The sequence below is a fragment of the Rhinopithecus bieti genome, unplaced genomic scaffold, assembly GCF_001698545.2.
Source record: "Rhinopithecus bieti isolate Rb0 unplaced genomic scaffold, ASM169854v2 scaffold_18620, whole genome shotgun sequence".
Lineage (NCBI taxonomy): Eukaryota > Metazoa > Chordata > Mammalia > Primates > Cercopithecidae > Rhinopithecus > Rhinopithecus bieti.
The window spans coordinates 711,651-739,515 of record NW_016809631.1 but is presented as its reverse complement, the minus strand read 5'-3'; the positions used below and the strand labels follow the sequence as shown (position 1 = coordinate 739,515).

Here is a 27,865-nt window from a genome sequence, read left to right as displayed (position 1 = left end):
TGGCCGGGCGCGGTGGCTCATGCCTGTAATCTCAGCACTTTAGGAGGCCGAGGCGGGCGGCTCACCTGAGGTTGGGAGTTCGAGAACAACCATGACCAACATGGTGAAACCCCGTCTCTACTAAAAATACAAAATTAACCAGGCGTGGTGGCACATGCCTGTAATCCCAGCTACTAGGGAGGCTGAGGCAGGAGAATCACTTGAACCTGGGAGGCGGAGGTTGTGGTGAGCCGAGATTGTGCCATTGTACTCCAGCCTGAGCAGCAAGAGTGAAACTCCGTCTCAAAAAAAAAAAGAGAAATAATCAGAAAGAGGGGCTTAAGGATTAGATGCATAGAAAAGAGGTAATAAAAGTGAACTATTCTTTAAAAATAAAAATGAGAGACCTGTGGAAAGAAATAATACACCAAGCAGGGTGGCCAGCTATAAGGTTAAAGGAGACCTTAAAGGCAGGAAATTAGATGTGATTTGCAAAGTGATTTGGTTAAAACAAACAACACAACAAAAAGGAGGAGAGCATATTTGAGAGAGAAGCATGAGGTAATTTAGAAATTGTTAATACTAAAATATTATCACGTCAAAATTAGAACATTATTACCTTTCTCAGTATGTATGGATTTATTCAAAAATACTTGAATATATCTGGACACTAATGAATGTCAGAAAAGTGGGGGGATTTCAAAGGAAAAAATTCATTAAAGATTACTGGAGGCACTGATATTCTGGAATGAGTTAGAAAAGTTATGCATTAATTAGACCAAAGGATAGAGTGAATTAATAATTGCATTTTATATTAGTGCATTGTTAAATCATATAACATTTATTGTCTACTACATGCCAGATGTATTAGATGTTTTATATGTCTGTATAACCTCATTTCATACTCATTTACCCTATGAGGAAACAGACTTACCGGATTGTTAACATTTACTCAAGGTCAAACAACTCCATGTAGCATAGCTAGAATTCCAACCCATGTCTGTATGACCAGTAGGCACACTCTTAGCCACTCTGTAACTAATCATTGTGTACTTATGTATGTGGGATATAGCTATTAACATGGGAAATTCATTGGGATATTAGCATAGTGGAGGTATGTAATTTGTGATAAATGTTCAGAGGTTTCCAAACAAACGCAGTTTACCTTACTGTAAATGAAACTTAAAATTTTGCACTGGCCTTTGGCTTAATTCAGAGATCTGCCCATGGCGTTCTATTACTTTACTCTTTAACTTTGTTCAATCCTTCTTGGATCAGTCTTGCTATTCATGCTTGTCTTTTCCTGAATAACATCTATGTTTTGCCCTCTTTTGAATGCTACCTTAATATGCCAGCCTATTTCTACCTTTCTTGTGCAGGGTAGCATAATCTTTACTTTCCATTATACCCCAGTCCCACACCTTGTTGTCTGTTTATTTTAATCCTCAGTTCCTAACTTACTTTATGCTGAAAGTTGGATATCCATAATTGTAGTGGTCTTAAATCTGTAAAACACATATGGATGGGAGACATAAAAATTGTAACTCTGGTATTTACTCTTATCTACTAATATTATAATAAACTCCATAAGAATAATCTGGTGAATGCTGCCAGAAATGTCAAATTAAAAAGCCAAAAAGGATGAAAAGTTCAAAAGTCTGATAAAAAAAATTACTGTTCTAAGAATTTCCAAGTAAGATGGTACTTTTGGGCATAAGCATCAAACTATCCCCTCCATAAGACCTGGGTCAAAATAAGTAAGAAATGGGCCGGGCGCGGTGGCTCAAGCCTGTAATCCCAGCACTTTGGGAGGCCGAGACGGGCGGATCACGAGGTCAGGAGATCGAGACCATCCTGGCTAACACGGTGAAACCCCGTCTCTACTAAAAAAAAAAAAATGCAAAACACTAGCCAGGGGAGGTGGCGGGCGCCTGTAGTCCCAGCTCCTCGGGAGGCTGAGGCAGGAGAATGGCGTAAACCCGGGAGGCGGAGCTTGCCGTGAGCTGAGATCGGGCCACTGCACTCCAGCCTGGGCGACAGAGCGAGACTCCGTCTCAAAAAAAAAAAAAAAAAAAAAAGTAAGAAATGAAAATAGAGGAAAACTCTTCTTAACAATAAAACTTATGTAAGGGCTCCATCAACATTATGCTCCCTGAGTAATATGTGTCATATAATTTATCCATGGAATCCCATTGTAAAAGTTTTTATTCCTCCTCCTCAGAAAACTATACAGCATTGCAGGAAAAATAGTAGAGAAGTTCTTGGAAGATCTGTGCTGTCACCCTGTGATTGGATAGAGTGAAGGATGGACAGCTAGCAGCTTCACTTGGAATTTACCTTGTTGCCATGGATTAATAATTATTGAAAGCAGATATGCTAGGGGCCACAGAAAATGAAGCTCTATCTCCTGATGGTAATGAGGCTTACCTCTAAAGTGATAAGACACTTCTCCACGTGAATCAGCATTTCAAGGGAAGAATTCAGACTTAGTTACAAATTGTAACTGGCGGAAAAAGTCAGACCAGGCAGAATACTAGTAGTAGAAAGCCAGCCCCTGATTAGTAGATTAAGCAAACCAAGAGAATAAACTAATATGAAGTTTATTTGCTGTGATTCTCCTTATCTCTAGTTCTTTTATCTCTTCACAGACTTTAGAGTCTCTTAACTAGAAAAATGAAACTTATATATAACTACCCTTTCAGATTAAAATCTAAGAGGAAAATTTTAATAGCATCCTCTTGTAGGAAAAGAGATTTAAGTAGGATCCATCAATCCTATGCTAGACCTAAAAACAAGAAGTTTCTAGTTCTTCCACAGGATGAAAAAACAAAATGAGACCTACCTAAGAAAAAACAAAATGAGACCTACCTATGAAACAATTCTACAGAGAAATAGGTGGAGGAAAATTTACCAATAAGAGGCAGAAAAATGACAATTCTGTGTTTTTTTAATAGTAAAACTAAATTGTATAGATTCTGATTTGTGTTCTCAATGAAATTCAAGATTGGGTTTAATGAAGATGAAAGATTAGTTAAAATAATAAACTAATATATAAAGAGACCTAATTGAGAACAGGAGAGAACATTAGAAAATTAATAATGTTATACTAATTTTAGAATTCCATTAGTAGCAAAGAGTGGAAGCCACACTGGAAAAAAATCAGACAGATGGGGGAAGCACTTCGAATTTTTCTTTCAGAATGTAAAGGAAAAGATGCAGATGAAAATAAATGATGATATACATGGAGGACAGAAACAGATCCAATATACAGATACTGGTGGTTCCCAAAGAACCAAACTGAATAATATTCATTTATCGGAACAGTAAAAGCAAGAGGCAAAAATAACGCCCCATTGTTTAATTTCTTCCCACAGAACTGCACCAGGCAAGAGTCAGGTGGATGTAATGAAGATGGTGGTGGTGATGGTGGTGGTGGTGATGATGGAATCATTGCCAAGGAGGAGTTAGAGTGGAGAAAAGTGCCTCAGCCAATCGACCCTACCCCGCTTTAAGAAAGTGTTGGTGGAGGTGTCCTATAAGGAAGAGGTACCTGGGGTAGGGAATACAGATATGCATATGAGCATGGCACCAGGTCTGGTGTGAAGAGAGGGGAGATAGCACCATGAGGTTTGTCAAGCAAAGGTTTGTAAATGCCTGTGATGGGGTATGAAAGATAAATGAGGTTCTGAAATGTAATGAAAACCTCATAAATTATTTTGAAGGAACTAGTTCATTTTTTAATAAAAGTTTTAAAAATTGCTCTAAAATCATAAAATATGCCATCAGAAATTAAAAGTAAAAGTATTTCAGTTTCTTCATTTTACATATGGAAGGTTTGATAAGTATTTTTTTCACTCTTGATATTAAAGAAAAATAACTTCTAGTAAAAGATGGGATTTATAACTTCCAAATTATGGTAGAAAAGAGATTTCAAAGAAATTACCATCCATATAGTGAAAGCTAGAAACTAAGGAAAAACAAGGAATGTAAAAAATAAGATCTCATAGACAAGAAGAAACAAATGTAAGTTAAATACTCCTGATAAAAGGCAAAAATACTCAAATTTAGTCAAAATACAAAAGATGTACCTAAAAGTTACTTTAAAACGATTTAAAACAAAAAGTGAAGTAAGATGGAGAACTAACAATTATTCCACACACACACAAATTAAAATAAAGCAGGATGCAAAAGTATTTCAAGATGTAATTATTAATATAGGTCTCAGTCTATTTTCTGTTGGTATAACTGAATACCCAAGACTGGGTAATTTATAAAGAAAAGAAATTTACTTCTTGTAGTTCAGGAGGCTGAGAAGTCCAAGGTGGAGGGCCTCTACCTAGCTGACTTCTGGTGAGGGTTGTGTGCTGTGTCACAGCATGGTAGAGAAGCAGCAAGACAAGCAGACATCCAAAGAAACATGCACTAGAGGCTGGGCTCACTTTATAACAACGTGCTTTCTCTGAAACTAGTCCCCTTTCTGCTAGGGTGAGAACTCACTCCCATGAGATGGTATTAATCTACTGATGAGAGCAGAACCCCCATGATTCAAACACCTGCCACTAAGGCCTCACTTCCCAATGCTGCCATCTTGGGGATCAAGCCTCAACATGAGTTTTGATGGGGACAAACCATAGCAATATATTATACTTATTAAGTAAGATAACCTGTCATTTTTAATTTAAAAAGCTGTAATCCCTAATGAAGACGTAACTCTCAAGTACATATACCTCATACTATGGCATCAAGATATATAAAGCAAACATTTGAGACACATAAGGAGAAATTAGCTGAAACACAATGGTAGAATAAAACCTCAAGAAGGCAAAAACAAAATAAGGGGAGTATCTGAGTAGTTTTCCTTTTGTGAATCATGCTTTTAAGTCTGAGAACTCTTTGCTTAATTCTAGGTCCCAGTGATTTTCTCCTTTTATTTCCCTAAAACTTTTATTGCTTCATGTTTTACAGGTTTTGATCTATTTTGAGCTAACTTTTGTGTAAAATGGGAGGTTTAGGTCAAGATTCACTTTTTGCTCTTTTAAGATAAAATAAGATTTTAATTTTTGCCTGTTGAGATATATATGTGTGTGTATATATATATATATATATGTGTGTGTGTGTGTGTGTGTGTGTGTGTGTTTTAAATAACAGTATATAGAATTGGTAAGGGTGCAAAAAATAGGCACCCTAAAACTCTAATTGGGAATACAGATTGGTAAAAACCAATATGATTCAACATTTGCAATTCTTGGGATTTCTTCAAAGATAAAAAAAAGATATGCCCCAAAATGTACTTAGAATAGTGTTGATTAAAGTCTTATTGCAGGAAAACACTGGAAACAATCTAAATGTTCAGTATTAGGATGACTGATTAATAGAATAGAATACAAAAAGATTACAATTATATGTAGCCATGTGAAAATGTGCATAAATTATTAAATAAAAAATAGGTTACAAAACAATATGTAAATGTTATTGATAAAGTGATATTTGTTTTTTCCTAAAAGTTCCAACAATGTTCAATGTTACCACTAAGAGTGTTTTTATTTTGAGAGTTTATTGTAAAGCAGAGAATAGTTTCAGTGTTTAGTTGTGGTTACTATTTTGAGTTTTATTGCTATCTTAATTAGTTTTTCTTTTACTGAACTTGAAAGTATTACAATATTTCAAAGTTGTTTTTAGTGACGAGGAAAGCAGTTTTCAAACCCCAGCATACTGCATCTCTGACTTTGTAATGGAAGTTATTAAAACATATATTTATTTAAACACAAACACGTAATTACAATTATAAAATAGTCATATCTATTCTTTGTTAGAGGTTTTTTAATCACTAGAACTTTAGGAAGGAAATAAAACATGAGAAAGTTGCTCTTGACTGCTGCTTTTAAGGGAGATGAACCTAACACCTACAATTTGTTTCTTAGAAAGATGGCTTAAGGCTTATTATTTAAACTAACTACCATCATTACCTTTGCAAACACTCTCTTTATTTTGATGAAGTCATTTAGGCCCTCTTAACTACTGTAGCTAAGATTTTAGGTTGACTGTTATTGGAGCACTCAAGGAAAGATATTATGTAGAGGAAAAATTATTCATTGTTCTCAAGGCAAAATTGGTGGGACTAAGGAGCAATGGTGTCCAGAAGATGATCAAAACAAGGAAGACTTCAATAAATTAGATATGTTCTATTATAGTATTTGCCAGAGTACGTCTGATTTATTAAGAGACTATTTTAATTCTTATTTCAAATAAAGCTGCTTTTTTCAATCAAATTGGGGTATCCACTTCATGCAGTAATCTTGAAAGCCAAGTAACTTTTTTAATGATTTATCTTTCATAGAAATAAATACTTTACAAATCTCAGATTCTAAAGAATTTTGTTAAAATAAGAACTTTAATAGTTAAATAGTTTGTCTCAGTATGAAGCTATTAAAAGAGAAATATTGTGTGGTTATATGTGTATATTGTATGTTCACTAGGTAAATACACATGTATACATCTATAAACAACGAGACGAGAATTATTATGGTGAATGATTTCTATTGTGTAATATGGCCCTAGATTAGAATAATAATTGTAATTAGTAGTGTTTGTTTAAAATCAACTTTTTAATTCTTGAGAGAGAAGGGGAAAAAGGAAAAAATATGGAAGTTTGAGTAATCTCTACTACTTACAGAATAGATAATTTATAGAATATATTTTTAAAAGAAAAACCTCAGCCAAATTAAATTTAAAGTTTAATTGAGCAATGGATGATTCGCGAATAGGGCAGCCCGTAGAATCACAGCAGATTCATAGAGTCTCCATGGATGCCATGTGGTCAGAACAAATTCGTAGACAAAAAAATAATAAAAGGAAGTGACATGCAGAAATCAGAAGTGACGTACAGAAACAACTGGATTGGTTACTGCTTGGCATTTGCATTATTTGAACAGTTTGAACACTCAGCAGTGTGTGAGTGGTTGAAGTACGGCTGCTGGGATTGGCCAAGACTCAGCCATTGTTACAGGCGCATAGTCTTAGGTTTTCAGTCTTGTCTACCTATTAAGTTAGGTTTCAGTTCATCCACAAGGACTCAAATATAGAATTATGGAGTCCTTCTCAGCCCATATTTAGTTTGCTTTAACAATATTGACAATAATTTACTGATATATAGAAATTCATAAATTCACCACAACAGCACTGGTTTTTATATGCATAGATTGATGTATGTGATTTTGAAGGTAGGTATAAAATTGGCTTATTATTCTTTTGTACACTTAAAATGTTTTAATGAGTCTAAATCCTTTCAAGATTCTCTCAATACAGAGCTTATGATATGTACTTATGCATCTTCCTAAATACATGGAATTATTCTGGACACTGACCAATATTTAAAAATTGCTTTTTTTTTTTTTTTTTTTTGAGACAAGGTCTTATTCTATCCCCCAGGCTGGAGTGCAGTGGCACAATCACTGCTCACCGTATCCTTGACCTCCTAGACTCAGGTGATTCTCCCTCCTCAGCCTCCCAGGTAGCTGGGACTACAGGTGTGTGCCACCACATCTGGCTAATTGTTTGCATTTCTTGTAGAAACAGTGTTTCGCCATGTTGCCTAAGGTGGTCTCAAACTCTTGGGCTCAAGCAGTCAGCTTGCCTCAGCCTCCCAAAGTGCTGGGATTACAGGCATGAGGCACTGAGCCGGCCAAAAATGGCTTTCTTGAAATGTTTAAAAGTCACATTTGAAGTAACTGAGAGTGAGGGGATACATTTTAGTGAAATTGTATCTCAAGCTTTGTACCCGTGAACCCAAAAGTATCTGAGACAGGTCTTAATCAATTTAAAAGGTTTATTTTGCCAAAGTTAAGGATGCCCTGGTGACCTCAGGAGGTCCTGACAACATGTGCCCAAGGTGGTCAGGGTACAGCTTGCTTTTATACACTTTATGGAGATATAATACATCAAGCAATACATGTAATATTTACACTGGTTTGATCTGGAAGGGTAGGACAGCCCAAAATTGGGAGGAGGGGGGCTTCCAGGTCATAGGTAGATTTAAAAATTTTCTTATTGGCAACTGGTTGAAAGAGTTATCTGTAGAAGGAAATAACTGGGTTACTAAGGGGTTGTGGAGACCAAAGTTTTATCATGCAGATGAAACCACCAAGTAACAGGCTTCGGAGAGAATAGATTATAAATGTTTCTTATCAGACTTGAGGTCACAGGCAGTAAAGTGTTAAATAAGAAAGCAGGAGATAAAGCACATTTTTAAAAAATATAAATACAATGGTAAATAGAAGAAAAACACAATTTTTTTCCTAAATACTAAAAGAAACGAGAAGAAAAGTAAACCAAAGAAAACCCACGTAGAGAAAGACATACAAGCACAACATAATGCACACAGTAATTGAAACATAAATATGTTACATTTGAGAACAAACATATCAGTAATATTAGTAAATGTAAATAGGCCTAATTCATCTAAGTAGAAAAATCATTTTTAAATTTGGCTCTCAAGGAAGAAAATCCAACTGCTTGCTCTGTAAAAGAGAGATACCTAAAACGAAGTGATTCAGAAGGCTAAAAAAAAGTCAAGGAGAGAAGCTATGCAAAGCAAATAGAAATAATAAGAAAACAGGAGTTGCCATCCTGATAACTAGACAAGAATTTCAACCAAAAACACAAAGAAGGACACTTTTAAATGATAAAAGCCATAATTCACAGTGAAAGTATAGCACTTAATACTTATGAACCACGTTATAAAGCACTTGTATTTAAAAGCAGAAGCTATAGGAGATGGAAGGACACATGATGTTGAAGTATCATGGTGATAAAAGATTTAACACAGTACTTTCAGTCTGAGAAAGATAAAATGGACAAAAATAAGGAATACATACTAAAGAATATAATTGATAGATCTTATAAATCTATATCTACATTTATACCTATGTCTTTAATCCCTGATAATAGAGAATGTACCACATATGGAACATTCACAAAAATAAATCAAATATTAATTCACAAAGCATCACTAAATGTCATAAAATAGAACAATTACAGACAATACTTCGATTATATGCAGTAAGTAAAGCTGGAAATTGATAGCAAAATAAAAAAATTAAAATATACCTCCACCTTGGGGGGAAAAAGTTCTATTAATAAACTCTTGAGTGTAAGAGGAAACAAAACTGAAATTACAGAATTTCTTTTAAAAAATTTATGAAAACCCTATGTGTTAGATTCTGAGATATGCCTAAAGTACTGGTCAGAGAAAGAGGATAGGTTTAAACATTTATTACCAATGGGGGGCAAAAACAGTAGAAACACATGAAATAAACTCCTATTGTAAATACTAAGGAAAAACAACTATATAATTCCCTAATAAAACACCAGAATGGAAATAATAAAGATTTAAAAAGAAATTAAAGTGGCAGAAAACAGAAAAAAATATTAAACCTAACTAATAGAACAGGATTCTATGTGTATTTTTCAAAACAAAACAAAACAAAACAAAACAAAAGCAGTGGAAATAAACGAAGGCCAGAAACGAATGGGATTTGTTAATGGTTAATGGATTTGTTAATGGTCAACTCATTTTCCTCCTTTATCAGGGATTTCAGGAAAAGAAAGAGATGACCTGGTCAAATTCTTTTGCAAACATGCTAGTAACCAGACTTCCTTTTAAACACACTAATGAGACTTACTAGCAGAATGTTAATGAAGAGGCATTATTTGTGAAATGCTTTTTAGATATACTTGATCTTATTGTAAGTAAGCCTGAAATTTATAGATTTTTGGAACATGGCTCACTGGAAAATGTATCAATGCTATGTAATTTAGGGGTATAAAAGAGATATAATTGACATGGCTTTCATTGTGTGTTATTTTACACACACCATTTAGAACATTATATGTTAAATCTCAACAAGAGGGCATATTAATTGGGGACAGGAAGGGAGTGTAAAGATTTGGGAGTTGCCTTGAGAGTCTCAGTCTTCTCCATGCATTGCCTATTTCTTGCGATTGCCTTTATCTTTTGAAGTATTCGTAAAATTTGGTACTATATATTTCTGATACCCATAAGCCTGATTTGACCGTCTAACTCTTAATGTTATATCAGTTATCTTCAGGAGCTGGGTGGAAACAGGAAACATAGGAAGGTGATACTTAAGTATTTTGTGTGTAGTTTTTTGGAACCATATTAATTGCTTTTATATTCAAAATAAAGCAGATAAACTACATTCCCTATGAATAACATAATCATATTGAAGGCAAAAAAAAATAGATTTTGCCATTATATTTTATTTTTGACTAATATTAGGAAACTTTCAAACAGAAAAGTTGAGGGAATTGTATAGTCTACACTACTTCAATTGACACTTTATGATTTAATGTACACATATTCATCTATCCACCTAACTTATCCATTTGATCCATTTCAAAGTAGTAGACACCAAAAACTAATTCAGCATGCATATTCTTAACTAAAGTTCAACACTTTTAGGTAAAATTACCTTTTAGTTTTTTAGGTAAAGTTTTCAAGTAATTTTTGAAAATAGTGTTTTGAAACTCTCAGACCAAATACAAAAGGAAATGTAAGGAAATGTTGAACTGGTTAATAGGTTTTCCATAGTGGAATGAATCAGCAATGCGGAAACTGCTTCAGTGTATGCTATATTGAGCAAATAAGTAAATATAAATAATGAGAGCCAGGTTTCTCACTGTTGAAGTACCAGTTGAGTATCTCTAATTTGAAAATCTAAAACCTGAAATGCTCCAAAATCCAAAACTTTTGAGTGCTGACATGACACTCAAAGGAAATACTCATTGGAGGCTTTCAGATTTCAGATTTCAGATTTCAGATTGGCATTCCTAAAAATGCAAATATTCCAAACTCGGAACAAAAATTGGTATTTGTAACACTTCTGGTCCCAAGCATTTCGGATAAGGTATACTTAACCTGTGATTGTAGAGATGGTAAAGAGGAAAACTGGAATGAACCCTGTGATGTTGGATTAGAATTGGATGTATCAGTATAAACCTATGGTGTTGTTATATATAAGTGTAGAAATATAGATATGAGTATGCACACATATGCATGTATTTCCTATCTCTTGTAGCCATTGAGAGACCCTAGAAGTAATGACACTCTAACAGTAATGAGCAAGCCTAATACTCAGATCTTAGTCTCAAATGCTATCCTCTACCAAAATGAGCCTTAGCTCCTCAGAGGAATGGCTGATTGCAAGGCTTGGGTATGAAACTATAAAAGAAGCCTGAAACACCTTGTTAATAGAAGAAAGTAAGAAAGTACTCAAATAATGACGGGGACATGCCAAAAGGAACCAGCTTGAAGGGCTTATTTTGGCCAAATGTGAGTCAAGTTAAGCAACAAAATAACTAATAGTAACAGACTGTCTTAATTCATTTGTGCTGCTATAAAAACACACCTGAAACTGAGTAATATATAAATAATAGGCATTTATTTCTCACAGTTCCAAAGGTTGGGAAGTCCAGGGTCAAAATGTGAGCAGATTTTGTGTATGGGGGCTGCTGTCTGCTTCAAGATGGCACCATGCTGCTGCATCCTCCAGAGAGGGGATGAACACTGTGTCCTTACATGGCAGAAGTTGGAAGGGCAAAAGGGCTAACCTGTGTTTGAAGACTCTTTTATGAAGGCCTTAATCCCATTCACAAAGGAGGACCCCTCATGACCTAATTACTACCTAAAGACTCCACCTCTTAATGCTATTGCATTGGGGATTAAGTTTCAACATGAATTTTGAAGGAGACACAAACATTCAAACCCACATTATAACCCACATTGAATAATAGGATACCTGAGAGTCTAGTGTTATAAACAATGGAGAAGTTCTTCCTTATAGGGCACCACAAGTAATAAATGTAGATGGTGTGACAGAAAATCACCATTTGGCAAATTTGTAATTGATTCAGGGAAGAATCATCAGCAGATACTAAAATTAGTGGGGTAAAGTTTGATGTGAAACTAGACATTTACATAGTTTCAAAATATCTCCCCACAAAATGCTGATTAATTAAAAGGGAAAATAGAGAAACCTTGTAGACACTAACTTAGCCAAGTGATAAACATATAACTTTACCAGTAATGGAACAAACCAATTATCACATATACAACATTATGTCTACAGTATTTCTGCCAAAAAAAAGAGAAAAATCTCAATGATTAGGAAACATCAGACAAACCCAAATGGAGGAATATTCTACAAAATTATTTTCAAATATGGAAGACAAACAGACTGAAGAACTATTCCAGATTAAAAGAGACATGATGGCCCAATAGCAACCTGTTTTGGGACTTTGTTTTTGCTGCTATGCAGATTTTTTTAAAAAACAAATACTGAAATATGAGGTCTATAGATTAGATGATAGGGCAATAGTAATTTTCTGATTTTAATCATTATACTTGGGTTGTGTAAGAGAATATCTAATAAAATATACAATTTAGTGTTTAGGAATAAAGGGCCATCTTGTGGGCAGTTTACTCTCAAATGATTCTGAAGTAAATGTGTGTGTGTATGTGTGGAGAGAAAGGTGGCAGGGGGAGAGACAGAGAAGATAATAAAGCAAATTCAGTAAAATGTTAACAAGTAAAGAATCTGGGTAAAGAGTATATGGGAGCTCTTAGTACTAGTTTTACCACTTTTTTGTAAGTCTGAAATTCCATCAAAATAAAATTTATCTAAGAAAAGGTGAATGAATTCAAAACCAGATGGTAAATAAATGAAACAAAAGTGGCAAAATGTCAATGTGTTTTAAAGTTGGGTGATAGGTACATGGAGATTCATTGCATTATTTTGTCTACTTGATGTATGCTTGTAAACTTCCACAATAGACATTTAAAAGCGAATTAATCTACAGTGATCTCTTCATTGATAATGTGGATTTACTTTCTCCTTAAACACTCTTGCTTATTTTGGGCATGTAAGAACAGATCATGTTGAAAGAAACTAAAGAAGACCTAAATAAATGGTAAGACACCTCATGTTCCATAGATTGGAAGACAATATTATTAAGATGAAAATACCCCCAAATTTATTTATAGATTCAATTCAAACCTTAGCAAAATCCCATCTAACTTCTTTGCAGAAACTGATAAGCTGATTCTAAAATTCATATGGAAATTCAGGGGACCCAGAATAGCCAAAAAGGTCTTGAAAAGATGAACAAAGTTGAAGGATTCACCTTTCTTGACTTCAGAATGTACTACAATGCTGCAGTAATCAAGTTGGTGCAGTACTGGAGTTGGGGATCAAGATCCGTAGAATAGAATTGAGAGTGTAGAAATAGACCATATATTTATGACCAGTTGATTTTGGCAAGGGTGCCAAGGCAATTAAATAAGAAAAGAATAATCTTTTCAATAGTGCTGAGATAGCAATATATCCATATGAAAAAGAATGAAGTTGGACCCCTACCTCACACCATATACAAAATTACCTCAGAATGGATCAAAGACTTAAATGTAAGAATTAAAACTATAATACCCTTAGAAGAAAATAAATCTTCATGACCTTGGGTTAAGCAGTGTTTTCTTAAAATATGACCCCAAAAGCATGAGCAACAAAAGAAAAATAGATAAATTGGACTTGGCCAAAATTATTTTTTGTGCTTTAAAAAAGAAAAGAGACAAACCACAGAATGAGAGAACATTTTTGCAAATCATATATCTGATAATAGACTTGTATCTAGATGGTAAAGGACCATTACAACTCAGTAATAAAAAAAGACAACTAAATTTTTAAAAAGGGGCAATGAATCTGAATAAACATTTCTCCAAAGAAGGTATACAAATAACCAATAAACACGTGAAAAGATTTCCAACACCATTAGCTATCAGGGAAATGCAAATTACAACCACAGTGAGATACCACTACACAACTGCTATGATACCTTTTTCAATAAAAAAAAAAGATAGATAATATTAAATGTTAAATGTTGGCAAGGATGTGAAGAATTGGAACCTTCATACACTGCTAATGGGAATGTGAAATGTATAGCTAATTTGGAAAAGTCTGGCAGTTCCTAAGTAAGTTAAACATATAAATTATTATATGACACAGCAATTCCACTCTTAGGTATACACCTAAGAGAAATGGAAATACATGTTAGCACAAAAATTGTTCACAAATGTTCATGGTAGCATTATTTATAATAGCCCCAAAGTGGAAACAACCCAGTGTCTATCAGCTGATGAATGGTGTATGCATACAGTGGAATATTGTGCTGCAATAAAAAGAAGTGAAGTACTGGTACAACATGGATGAAGCTTGAAAACCTTTTGCTATGTGAAGAAGCCAGTCACAAAAGACCACATATTGTATGATACCATTTAATATCAATGTACAAAATAGGCAAATCTATGGAGACAGAAAATAGATTTGTGATTGTCTAGAGCTGAAGGGAGGGGGTCACATGTGTATGTGTGGGCAGAGTGGGAGGGATGATGACTTAGGTGGGGTTTTATTCTGGGATAAAGAAAGTGTTCTTAATTGCTTGTATGGGTGGATGCGCAAGTTTGAATCTACCAAAAACCATTGAATTGTATACTTTGAATGAATGAATTATATGGTATATGAATTATATCTCAATAAAGCTGTTTTTTAACAAAAATCTGATCATTCTTTTATAAGATAACAAGCTCAATGAGAAAAGAGCTGTATATATAAAGTATTATTAGTGTAATTTGGAGTGTTTTCAGCTTGCATTTCAATAGTTGCTGTCATTAGAAACTGCTTTTGAAATGTTTGTTCTCAAAAGCAACTTTCATGTTGTAGATAAACAAAAGTACATGAAACAAAAGTACATTCATTCTGCATTCAGTTGTACCAATCCACAGTGTAGCCATAGATGTTAGAACCATTTGGCATGTAAAGTAGAGATATGTAGCTAGAATTGTCTGTAAGATGAAGTCTTACTAAGGAAAGGAAGCTACTTTGGCAAGTATGATTGATTGACAGAACTGAGATAGTACTGTCTGGTAACTGATTATTATTAGTGTCATGTGGATAACTGTTTTTTCATCAGTTTTTAGAGACAGAATTATTGTCTTCTGTCACTTATCTCAAAATCTGAGTCAGTTAAAAATTGATTCACAGAGAGTGAGGAAGAAGAAGAAAGTTACATGTAAACTTGTAAGATTTATTTACATTAAATTTTTTACTTGGCCTACCCAAGTAAGAAAGTTGCATAAAAGTTAATCTAGTGGTTTTGTTAATCTAGTGGTTTTGTGATGAGTAGCTTGAAAATGAAGATTTTAATATAACAAATCATTTCTAGGCTTGAGCTTTATATTGTTCCCAATGGGAAAATATAATTTGAGCAAAGGTTTTCACTTATAATAAAAGTAACATTTTTTTCTCTTGAATTTTAACAATCAGAAGGAAAAATCCAAAAAACGAAGTATTATGTTCTGTGAAATAATCATTTGTGACTTTAAGGTTGAAGAAGATAACAATAGTGGAAGTTTAAATGCAAAAACTATTAATGGTATCTTAGATAGTGTTACTGTATTGAAGTTATGTTTCCATTAAATTGAATCAAATGCAAAATAGCTTTATTTTTATCTACATGATCCTAAATAACAATTGTATTTTTTCACTCAGTTGTGAAATTATATGGACATAGTTATAATGCAGATGAGTTCTATAAAAATTTCTACTATCAGAGTTCAGAACATTTTTTATTGCTATTACTGATGTTTAAAGACAAGTGGCACAGACTAATGGGTTGAAATGTAAGCTTTTCAAAATAGTATAAAATTACTAATTGCTGTGGTTTTGAGTGTTTTTTGCCTTTCCCTTTCCCAAGGCCATTATAAGGATTTCACTTGATTTCTTTCCTGCTCTTAACTTTTGAAAAGCTTTAAGCTAGAAGTAATTTGGGGATTCTATGCAACCTGATGGGGAGGAAACTAAAGGTGAAGTCGTTTTTTCGGAAGTTTTGTGGAGAGGCAATGTGGAGAAACGGGACTGTGAAGAAAGTACATAGGAGAAGAAAGAAGGATTTTTAAAAGTATTGTTCAAGAAGTAAAATTAAATAACTTATTTTGAAATTAGTTTTTGATTGCCTTTGAGTTCCTCTGGCTACAATGCAGGTTGAGATGAGACAACATGGGTCAAAGATTTAATGAAGTTGGGAATTATCAAAAGGTTTATATCAATGACTGTTATGGAAATGTAGGGGAGGAGAGAACAATCTAATCTGGAAATGGAAAGTATTGCCACAAAGTGACATTCACTGTTTTTTTTTTGTTGAATATTTTATTATGTTAGGGAACAACTTAAGTAGTTGATTTATGGCCTAACATTTTTTCTTATTTGAATAAAATTTTTTTCTCTTTTGAGGCATTGAACATTATGTTGGCCTGGGGAAAGGGAATGTAGAAAAAAATTGAGTAAAATTTGATTCTAGTATGTCTTTCCTATATATAAAACAAACTTGGCATGTCTGTATTTTCTTTTTGTCCTATGATCCGTCAAATCCTGCTCTATACTGTCAGCCAAATTGTTAGCATTTTCTCTAAGTGGAAGTGTAGAGATAATCTTTAAAGTAACTAGGTGTCATATAAATTCTTTGGGATTTTAATATCAATCACTATGGCAATCATCTTTTTTTTTTAGCCTTATTTGTTGTTTCAGCTCTCAAAATTAAAGTCAAGATTCCACAGATAAAAGATTTCTAGAGTTATCCTTGAGATAGCAACTTGTAAGTGAATGGTCTTCAGTATTATTTGTATATGTAGTAAAACCATTACATGCTGTTTCTCTATATAATGCTTCCAAAATGAAAGAGGAGGGGGAATTTTTATAGACTGTTACTGCTAGGCCATGGACTTTTAAAGAAATATTTCCTTCGTTTGGATGGACCCTTTCATTATCAACATTTCTATGAAATTATCTGGCTTAAAACATCTGATATTACTTTAGAGCAAAATTGATTGGTCATATAGAAAATAGGCTCTTGAGGCTTTTTAGAGGGATCCTAACCGTATAAAACTAACATGTCATAGATTAGAAAACTAGAGTGTCAGTGTTTTTGTGTTCACTCTGTGAAAACAAATTGGGAAAGTAAAGGGAAAATGTAAAGATGATAAGGACTAAGTCATCTCTACTTTTTATTGGTAATATGACCTTACAAACGTTCTTTACTAACATTAAAACTCAAATTACTTCATGAACAAAATGAAATCTCAGAACTAACGAAGTGATTTCAGAAATATGTACATAGCTAAAGACCTTGCAAACTGGAAAATCCATTAATTGGAAATTAACTTCCTGTGCATTGTTTTCTTGCAGGGAACAAATCACAAGACAGTGGCATAGCAGAGATGGAAGAACTTCCTGTACCACATAACATCAAAATAAGCAATATAACGTGTGACTCATTCAAGATTTCATGGGAAATGGATTCAAAATCAAAGGATCGCATTACACACTATTTTATTGACCTCAACAAGAAAGAGAACAAGAACTCCAATAAATTTAAACACAAGGTAAAGTCTAACAAATACTCATGCTCATTTGCATCTTAAAACTTTCTAAGTATGAGGACATTTTAAAAGAACGAGTAATATTCTATTAATGGCTTATGTGATGTATTTGACTTGGAAAAAAATAAAAATTATATGTAACTTTAAAACCCTATCATTCTAATAAGTTTTGTAAGAAAATGAAATGCCATGCTTATTGTTAGAAGATAATTTTCAAAAAAAAGGTAAAATCATGACTGTCATCTAGATGTAAAAATTAATTTATGTTAAAGATTTTATTTAACTCATTAATGAGGAAACCAATGACGTGTTATAACCAGTTCAAAGGGTAATCCAAAGAAAAGACTTATTTGTAGATCCAGGTATAAACTGGTATGGAAGTCCTGATAGGAGGGGTGAAGAGGAGAGTTGTCCTCCACTGAACATAATTTATTTGTATGTATTTAGACAAGAAAAACTGAATTGTTATTAGTTTCTACAAATTACAGAATTGTAAAATGGCTTCCGTAACAGAGACTGACAGCCAGAAGAGGGTGCTATAGGCAATGCATAGTTTTCCCCTGAAGCACACATTTTTTTCTTTAACTGCCAAACAAGGAATCTGATGCAATTTATAAACTTCAAGGTATTTTAAAACACTTTAGGGCTAAAATTGCCTTAGATAGTCTGCTGTCTTTTGCTTTTGTCTTTTGTTTTGATAATGAAAATTTTATCTTTTGCTTTTAGTTTTGAGAATGAAAATTATTAACTTTTAAATGTTTTAGACATATAACACTTCTCTGATATTTATTCACATATCATATATCTTTTCTGATATAGCTCTCTCTCCAGAAGTATCTATAGAGAAAATAACAGTTATCTGCTTTAAGCATTCCTTCTTATGTTGCAGTGTTTTCACCAGTGATGAAAATCAGTATCAATACCTTAATATTGATATCAAGTTTTAACTTGGTAGATACTTTGGAACTTTCTTAACTTATCTAGAAATATTGCTTTTATTAGATGTGCAATTATACATATTAAAGATAAGTGAGGATCATACATACTACAGATAAGTGTGAAAGAGGGAGCAAGATTGAGCAGTCATTATTTTTTCTGAGTTCCAATTCTGATTATGCTTTCTAGTGATGGATATTCTCTTTGCTGACATTTGCCTTGTTTATATAGCTTTGAAATCTTAAATTTCAAATATTAAATGATGAATTGTTCAAGATTTGACCCTTTTTCTTCAGTCTCCACTTGGAATACCATATCCTTGGAAAGACACATAGACTCTATACTTGAATGAAAGTGAAGTAAAATTCATATTTTAGTGTTTTCTCCTTTAACATGTCAAATATCAAGTAATGGGCAGCTTTAGTAAAATTATTGGATAGTATAAGTTAACCAAATATAATATTTTAATACTGTTGAACTTTATCTTTTATGTCTCTGTTTTTTAAAGTTTTGTCATTTAGTATGAGAATGTTGCATTTTGAGGAGCATATAGTGTACAGAAAGGAACACCATATTAGAAATCAAGACAACTGGAATCCAAGTACATTTGTGTTATTAACAAACTGTATGACGTCAAGCTTGTCTCTTGATAAAGTTGGTTCTTGGTTTTTTGCATATGGCAAATAAGAGATTTAAATATAATAATTGTTAAGTATCTTTAAGCAGAAAATTCTATTGTCAGTCAGGAATTTAATAAATTCTTCTCCATTGTTTACAGTTGATTAAAGTTATACTACTAAATTAACTTCCTCCTTTCCCCTCCTTCCTTCCCTCCCTCCTTCCCTTGTACCTTCCCTCCTTCTCTCTTCCCTCCTTCCTCTCTTCTCCCTTTTCTTCCTTCTTCACTTCCTTCCTCCCTCTCTGTCTCCTCTCATTTTTCTCCCTCTCTTCCTTCTTTCATTCCTAGGATGTTCCCACAAAATTGGTGGCAAAAGCTGTTCCCTTGCCTATGACTGTCCGTGGACACTGGTTTTTAAGCCCAAGAACTGAATATACGGTAGCAGTGCAGACTGCCTCAAAACAAGTTGATGGTGATTATGTTGTGTCTGAATGGAGTGAAATTATAGAATTCTGCACTGCAGGTAAGAGAACTAGGTACAAATACAGAAAAAAAGTTAATTGTTTTGGGAAAGCTAATTATAGAAAAATATTTCTTTTTTGTAATTGCAGGTGATATATATGACATTGGTCATTTTTTGCATTGTCAGTAGCAATTGTGTAACAGAATAAACAATGTTGTATTGATTGGAGGAAGCTGAAGTTCTCAGAAAAATCTGAGTAATGGCTTCAAATCACTTTTTTTCTATATCCATAGTTTGATTTTTTCAAGATGAAAACTGTGCAAATAAAAAGGTATGCAGCTTGAAAATATACTCAGCATATTTTTTTAGCTTCATTTTGAGAGAAGACAGAGCTTTCTTTTCTTTTCTTTTTTTTTTTTTTTTTTTCTTTTTTTTTTTCACCAATACTGAAAGACAGAAACTAGAAAAATCCTTTTCTAATTCAGGTGAATGGAGGCAGATCTCAGTGACTGTCCCTAGCAGAAATGTTACTAGATTTTTCACTGGAGTACTAAAAGACCTTAAGAAAATCTGCATCTAAACTAGTGTCCTGTATACATATGTGTGTCTTTGCTTCACTAGAAAGTACCTCAAAGCCATTGTTTTGGGAGGTTTGATGTGGAACTGAACCTTAATATTCCACTAGATTGGAAACATTTACCATTCATCTCACTCATGTATCTATTGTTTACTCATTCATTCAAGAAACAGTCATTTATTGAGCACTTCAGTGTTAATGGGATACAAAGATATCTCTGCCTGAGTACTCCTGTCATCCTTTCCTTTTGTCTTTTAGAAAGAAACTTTGTTTCCTCCTGTTAGAGAGGCTGAATCTGCAAGGAGCTTAACCTGTTCAAAGCTCTTGTTTATCAGAGTAATTTACAGACTTTTCACATAAGCTTTATCAATAACCTTGACTCTAAGTTTTGATAAAGCTATTTTGTATAAGTTGACTTTTAATCTGAACATTGAATTCATTCAACATTAATTAAGCCCATACTGTGAGCTAGGCACTATACAATGTATTGGTAATAAAATAAAATAGAATGCTACAGGCTAATCTACTTCTTTTCTAGTCTATGACAGGGTTTAAAACCCTGTGCTTATCCCAATCTTAAAATGCTAATACTTACCATAATAAATCATTATTGTACATATATTTATCTCTTCTCTTAGATTACAGTTCTTTGCAAGGAATAGTAATATCTTTTTTTATCTTTTAACTTGATCATCTAATTTTGCATAGTACCTTTTACATCGTATGTTCTAATCTCAGTAACTGTTTATTGAGCCAATGAAGCAGCGAGTAAACAAACTATGTTGCCATGAGCAATTTAACTAGGTTGCTTCTGTTTGGAAATTGTTACTAATCTTTACAGGCCAAAATATTTCCCTAGTTTCTGGTATAGAAGTTAGACAGCAATTCTCAAACAACTTCCAAAACAAAAAGTGGGTTAAAAAAAATCAGATTACTTTGACAGATGCCTTAGAGTTTCAAGCATCTTGTGTACCCAAGTCTTATGTACTCATTATTATTTTTGCTGTCCAACTTTTCTGTTGGTTGCAGATTATAAGCTTGTTTTATTCAGTTTATCAGCTGGTTGAAGAAAAGCTAGTATGGTGCTAATGGATATTACTTGGATTATGAAAAGTTATTTAACTTAATTATTTCAGTATCTCTAATTTCAAAAAAATGGAAAAATGCAGGCAAAGGTATTCTAGAAGCAACCATAAACCGTAACAAAATGTTTTGTAGAAAGAAAATGTGCCACACAGACAATGAATATTTTCTTTTTTAAATGGAATTTCCTATTTATTAAGTTGAATTCCCTAAAGATGAATTTTAATAATCTTCAATTTATTAAGTATATATTTGGTACTTTTGGTGAAAAATTTTTAATAACAAACCTTTTTGATTTTTTTCCAGACTATTCAAAAGTTCATCTAACACAATTGTTGGAGAAGGCTGAAGTGATTGCAGGACGCATGCTTAAGTTTTCTGTTTTTTATCGTAATCAGCACAAAGAATATTTTGACTATGTTCGGTAAGATTCAAAATATATAGTGATTTGTTTTACTAAATATAGTTTCAGATTTTAGGCTCAGGTTTCCCTTGACTCTAGTTCTGTCAAATAGCAGTTCTAGATTTCTTTTCAAAATAACTATACGGAATTTTATTTTCCAGAAAATTAAGTAGAAAAGATCATGAGATTTTTTTCTCTTTCACTTAGATTCCTTTCCATAACCATTTGTGATACCAATTCCTGCCCATTTGACTAGAGGATCTTAAACCTGTGGTATTTAGATCGATGAGCATTTCATGTACACACTCGTCCTGCTGTCTACTTCATACTGACTACTAATTTTTTCCTCTTTTGTGGGTCTTTTAAGACATTGAAAACGAAAGGATAAAAGAGTGACTATTTCATGAAATATTATGGTGAATCAGGTGGGATTCGCAGACTTCTACCTAAGTAGAAGTCTTTTAGCTGTTGTATTAGTGTGTTTTTCAGGCTGCTGATAAAATACACCCAAGATTGGGTAATTTACAAAAGAAAGAAGTTTATTGGACTTACAGTTCCACATGGCTGGAGAGGCCTCACAATCATGGTGGAAGGCAAGGAGAAGCAAGTCACACCTTACATGGATAGCAGCAGGCAAAAAGAGAGCTTGTGCAGGGAAACTCCTCCCCTTTTTAATACCATCAGATCTCATGAGACTCATTCACTATCATGAGAACAGCACGGGAAAGATCTCCCCTCCCCATAATTCAATCAACTCCCACCGGGTTCCTTCCATGACATGTGGGAATTGTAGGAGTTACAATTCAAGATGAGATTTAGGTGGGGACACAGCCAAAACATACCAGCTGTTATCTTGAATTAATTATCATGAGGATAATCTCCTTTGTTTACTTTTAAATTCTAGTGATTTTACTAAAATTTCTAAGATAGCCTATGTTTATACCTGGAAGCAGTTCCTGAGAAGTTAAAAGAACTCTATCCTGCAGGTAGTTTTTATACTAACAGCACTTTCATGTTTGTAGAAGAAAATTTGAAGAGAATAAATACCCAGATGTGTGTTTGTGTTTTAAAAGCTTTAGTGAGACTGAGGCTTTTAAAATGGCAAATGGTATATAGGTTGTAAAACTTATTACACAACATTCCCTATAATTTATCATTTTAAAAGCCTCACTTCAGACTCTAAAGGATTCTTAAGTTGACAGAACTATGTATGAAAAGTATTTAGGAAACTTTGTTGTTCTTTGTATTTGTTTCTTTCATACTTCTCTCGTTTCTCTTAAATGAAGATCATGGTTCCAGATTTAAATCAGCTTCAAGCTGTGGAAAATGCAACAGGAATGAGAGAGAGAAGAACACACATAGGCATCTGTGTTCTTCAAATTAAGTACTTAGCAATAGAATATATTTTTATATATTTTGATGGTGAAAAAAATATTCCTGCCATTTGTTTGAATATCTTATAAACACAGAGTTTAGTCCTTCATTTTCTCTATTGGTATGTTCTCTAGAGTCCATATAATTCCTGGTAGATACTGTTCACCTAATTTAGAGTGTACAGACTGATACATATAACATAAATTATTGTGCTTGTCAATTGTGGATTGACAATGACCATATAGACTCAGCAAGGAAGGTGTTTCTTTATACAGATGCTCCTTGACTTACGGTGGGGTTTTGTCCCATTAAACGCATTGTAAGTTGAAAATGCATTTAATACACCTAACCTACAAAACATCATAGCTTAGCCTAGCCTCCTTAAACACTTTCAGATCACTTACGTTAGCCCACAATTGAGCAAAATTATCTAACAGAAAGCCTATTTTATAAAAAAAAAAAAAGTGTTGAAAAGATCAACATTCAAAGTACAGTTTCTACTGAATATGCATCATTTTCACACCATCATAAAGTCAAACAATTGTAAACCGAACTATCATAAGTCAGGAACTGTCTGTATTTGTTATGTATAAAATTTGAAAAAAAAAAAAAACCCTCCATATTTCTGTTGTCTTTGGTAAGAAATACATCAAAGGAATAATTACATCTTTGATTTTAGGTTTATATTCCTAGTACATTGCCAATATCTATTTTAGGTGGCCACTGGAGGGCAGTATTTCTCTGTGATTTTTCTCAGTCCCTTGAATGGGAGCTGGCCTTTGTTTTTAGGTCCTTTAGTGATCTAAAGTTTGCTTCATCTGTTTTCAAAAATGCTTCCAAGAAAAAAAAAAAAAAAGACAGAGTGCCTAGAAAATGGATAATTATTGTGTATATTGCATGATTTTACTCCCAGCTACAAGTATGAAAGCTGTGTTTACTAACAAGAAAATTTACCTTTGTTAAGTTTTCCGTAATGATAGTTATAAAAGCCATGTAAAATATGTCTTGGTGCAGTACGTATAAATAAATATACTTTCCACAGTGTGGTATAATTTTCGACATTGCTTTTTTAAGAAGCCTTATTAAAAGTAGTAGACATTGATTTCATGGATGTTGATTTTTTTTTTGTCATTAACTCTAATTAAGACACATTTCCTTGATTAAAATCCATTTTAAATATCATCTTGTTATTCAGAATGCTTGAACAGAAAGGAAAATTTAAATTACTGGATAAACTTTCCAAAGTTTATAATCCATTTTAAATTATGAAAAACTGGATAAATTCTTATTCAGTCCATAAGGAATGAACTCATTTTGACCTCTTCCTCTAGAAATGAATTCCTAAATGAATATTGCTTTCCGGTACTCCCAATGAAAACATCACTTTCTCTCTTTCCCCGTGTTCATATTCACTAGGTAGCCTAATTGTCCTTAAAAAACTCCTTTAATATCTGAAGGGTTTCCGGAATTCACTGAGATTGGTTGACATGTGTGGGAATTCCTCTACCTCTGGTGTCAGATTGTATATCCTCAAAGTGCAGGTCCTAGTACACATTTTCTGTTCATATATATGTTGCTCTTATTATTTCATGTAATTGAACTTATAGATCTATGTAGGAGACATATATAGATATTTGGATTTTGTTAATGAGAATGTAACAAAGGAGAGACATTTTGAACGGGGAAAGGTTGGAGTAGATACTCTTTTCCCTATTTCTTCCACATTTATCTATTATTTACTCATTCATTCAAGAAACAGATTATTGAGCACTTCAGTGTTAATGGGATACAAAGATACCTCTTTTGTCTGTGCCAATGAGCACAGACAAAAAAGAAATAAAGAACACCAGAAAGTCTATTCTCTTTACCCACAGGATCAGGAAAGAGACTGAGACATCTTGGAATACAGAAACCTTTTAGACAATAACCACCATACCCCAGGCAAACAGTATAGGAAAAAAAAAAAAAAAAACTGTAGTCCCTCATGTACCAGCCAACGCTAAGTGGGGAACCTAGACCTCTATCCTTTTACATCTGTAAGAGGTCATCCTTCTCCCTCCATCCTCTGCTAGGGTGGTATCAGAGAAGCCTGAATAGGGAGCCCAGACTTTCCACCACTGCCCAAAGAAAACGAGGCTTGCCCTCATAGTATGTGAAGCCACATGTCAAGTAGTAATGAGACACCCCTTCTCTCTCTGACCTAGACTATGTTAACACAGGCCTGGTGGGAGCCGAAACTCCTACCTCCTCCAAGTAGTAACTGACCCCCCTCCCTACCCTGTGTCACTGGAGACTGAGTAGGAAACCTGGACTTTTATCCCCATCTGACATCAATGAAGTGACTACCCCATACTCTTCACCCACTGGTAGATAGTCAAGAGGAGGCCTGCTAAAATACTAGATTTAAATCTGATCCAAAATATAATAACATAAAACTTAAAATGCCCAGGATACAAATGGAACTCATGTATCATACCAAGAACCAGGAAAATCTTAACCTGAATGAGAAAAGATGATCAAAGATACCAAAACGAAAATAATGCAGATCTTGGAATTATCTAACAAAATATTTAAGCAGCCACCCTAAAAATGGTTCAACAAGCACACACTAATACACTTAAAACAGATAAAAACAGAAGCAGCAAAGAAATAGAAGATACAAAGAATTAAATGAAAATTTTGGAACATAAAAACACAGTAAGTGAAGTCAAAAGCTGAATAGACTCCATGGATTCCACAGCAGATTCAAGAGGACAAAGAGAAAAAAATCAGTAAACTTGAAGATAGAATAGAAATTACCCAAATTGAACAACAGAGACAAAACTCACTGAAAAAAAATATCAGTCTTATTAGACATGTGAGACTATAGCAGATCTAATATTCATGACGTTAAAGTCAAGAAGGAAAGGAGAAAGAGGGTGGGGCTGAAAAAGTATTCATAGAAATAATAGCCAAAATGTTCCCAAATTTGCCAAATAACATAAACATACAGATTCAAGCTGAGAAAACCCTAAATGGGATAAACCCAAAGAAATCCATGCCAAGATACGTTACAAACTGAAAACTGCAGGCCAAAGTGGGGGCAGGGGGTGGGGGGAACATTGAAAGTGGTGAGATATAAGACACCACTGTATAAGGAAAAATAAAACAATTTGAATGACATCATCATCAGAAACTACCTAGGCCAAAAGAAAGTGACATAATATTTTCAAATGCTGAAAGAGCACTGTCAACTGAGAATCCTATATCCAGTGAAAATATCCTTCAATAATAAAAGGGAATTAAGATATGCTCAGATGAAGGAAAACTAAGGGGATTTGTCAACAGCATCTCTATCCTAAAGGAAGTTTCTGAAACAGGAAGGAAGGAAATAATAAAAGAAGGAATGTTGGAACAGCAGAAAGAAAAAAAGAACAGTACAAGTAAAAGTATAGGTCACATCCAGGATAACACACTACATTTATTTGTTGTGTTTCCTTATTCTCTTAACTGTGACAATTTTTTGGTCTTTCCTTGAATTTGCATTTTTAATAAACTCCCTAGGTGGTTTTCAGGTGGTAGAATTCGAGACCCATTGCTGCTAAATTCAGAGGCTGATCCAGGCATTTCACTGACCCATAAACTCTTTAAGAAGCATGTTGACTGGGGGAACTTTCCCTTACTTGAGTAGTAGCTTGAACTTTGCTTCCCAAGTCATGCTGGTCAAGGACCCAGGAAAAAAAAAAAGGCACACTTGGGGAATTCTGGAGAGAATTTAACAAAACTACCCCTCATAGAGGTGTAGTCAGGGTTAAGGTAACAAACAGGGGATGCTAAAGTAACCAAGAACTAGCACTAGCAAGAGTTGAAGAGTTTTACTCTTCTTGGGAATGAAAGGGAATAGGAATTCATCCAGCAGTAGCAGCAGTCAGAGATACATAGTTATGAAGAACCCAGCCCTGCCAGAACCAGAATCATGGAGGAAATACAGGAAGACACACCCAAAGCTTTACCTCCTACTACTCTATATATGCTGGTGCCTCACATTGGTAGAACTGAAATGGAAGGGACCAAGGGATAAGGAACTGAGTGATAGAGTCCCAGGCCATAGTGGAAGACTGTGGTGGAGAATGAATGGATCTGGGGGTGAGGTAAAGGGGGAGTAGCCAGCACTATTTTAAGCAAAATGCCAGAGAAATAACCTGATTACTGTCCTTGGGTTAAAAAGCCAAAACAAGGGCTGAGTGTGGTGGCTCATGCCTGTAATCCCAGCACTTTGGGAGGCCAAGGTGGGCGGATCACAAGGTCAAGAGATCAAACCATCCCAGCCAACATAGTAAAACCCTTTCTGTAGTAAAAGTACAAAAATTAGCTGGGTATGATGGCACATTCCTGTAGTCCCAGCTACTCTGGAGGCTGAGGCAGGAGAATTGCTTGAACCTGGGAGGCAGAGGTTGCAGTGAGCCGAGATTGCACCACTGCTCTCCAGTCTGGCAACAGAGTGAGACTCTGTCTCAAAAAAAAAAAAAAAAAGCCAAAACAAAACACTTTTGTGCCAGTATAAATGGACAGCACTCATTTTATGACTAAATCTATCATGCTTTAAGGAAACATTAAATATATTTAACTAACAAATACCTTTAGTTCAGTTTTCTCTTCAGAAAGCCACTTCTGAAACCTAGTTGGCACCTAATGTGTGTGTGATTTTACCAGTAAGGTTTCTAATTCCAGTTTGATTTTTCTGGTCAGGAAATTTACATTATTATGTTAATTTAATACAAAGTCTCCAAGGCTTGTAGCAGATCATCTCTACCTCAAAGTCAAAGCTAGAATTCAGCCATCTATAGGTAATATGTCAAAAGATGCTGTCCCCTTATTCTGATAGTAAGAGGGGTATTCAGGCCTTTAACAGTAGATGTTTGACTTTTAGGCTATTCAAATATATA

General features: G+C 34.1%; 1 protein-coding gene across 2 annotated transcripts in view; it reads left to right on the top strand.

Moving 5' to 3' along the window:
• The window catches only part of PHYHIPL (phytanoyl-CoA 2-hydroxylase interacting protein like), a 73,910-nt gene that overhangs the window by 43,279 nt on the left and 2,766 nt on the right, over positions 1 to 27,865 (top strand). For both annotated transcript variants that reach the window (XM_017889927.1, XM_017889926.1), the window contains exons 2-4: positions 17,292 to 17,488; positions 19,389 to 19,563; positions 21,470 to 21,587. In XM_017889927.1, the coding sequence (XP_017745416.1) occupies positions 17,292 to 17,488; positions 19,389 to 19,563; positions 21,470 to 21,587 (490 nt within the window). The remainder of the gene's footprint in view (positions 1 to 17,291; positions 17,489 to 19,388; positions 19,564 to 21,469; positions 21,588 to 27,865) is intronic.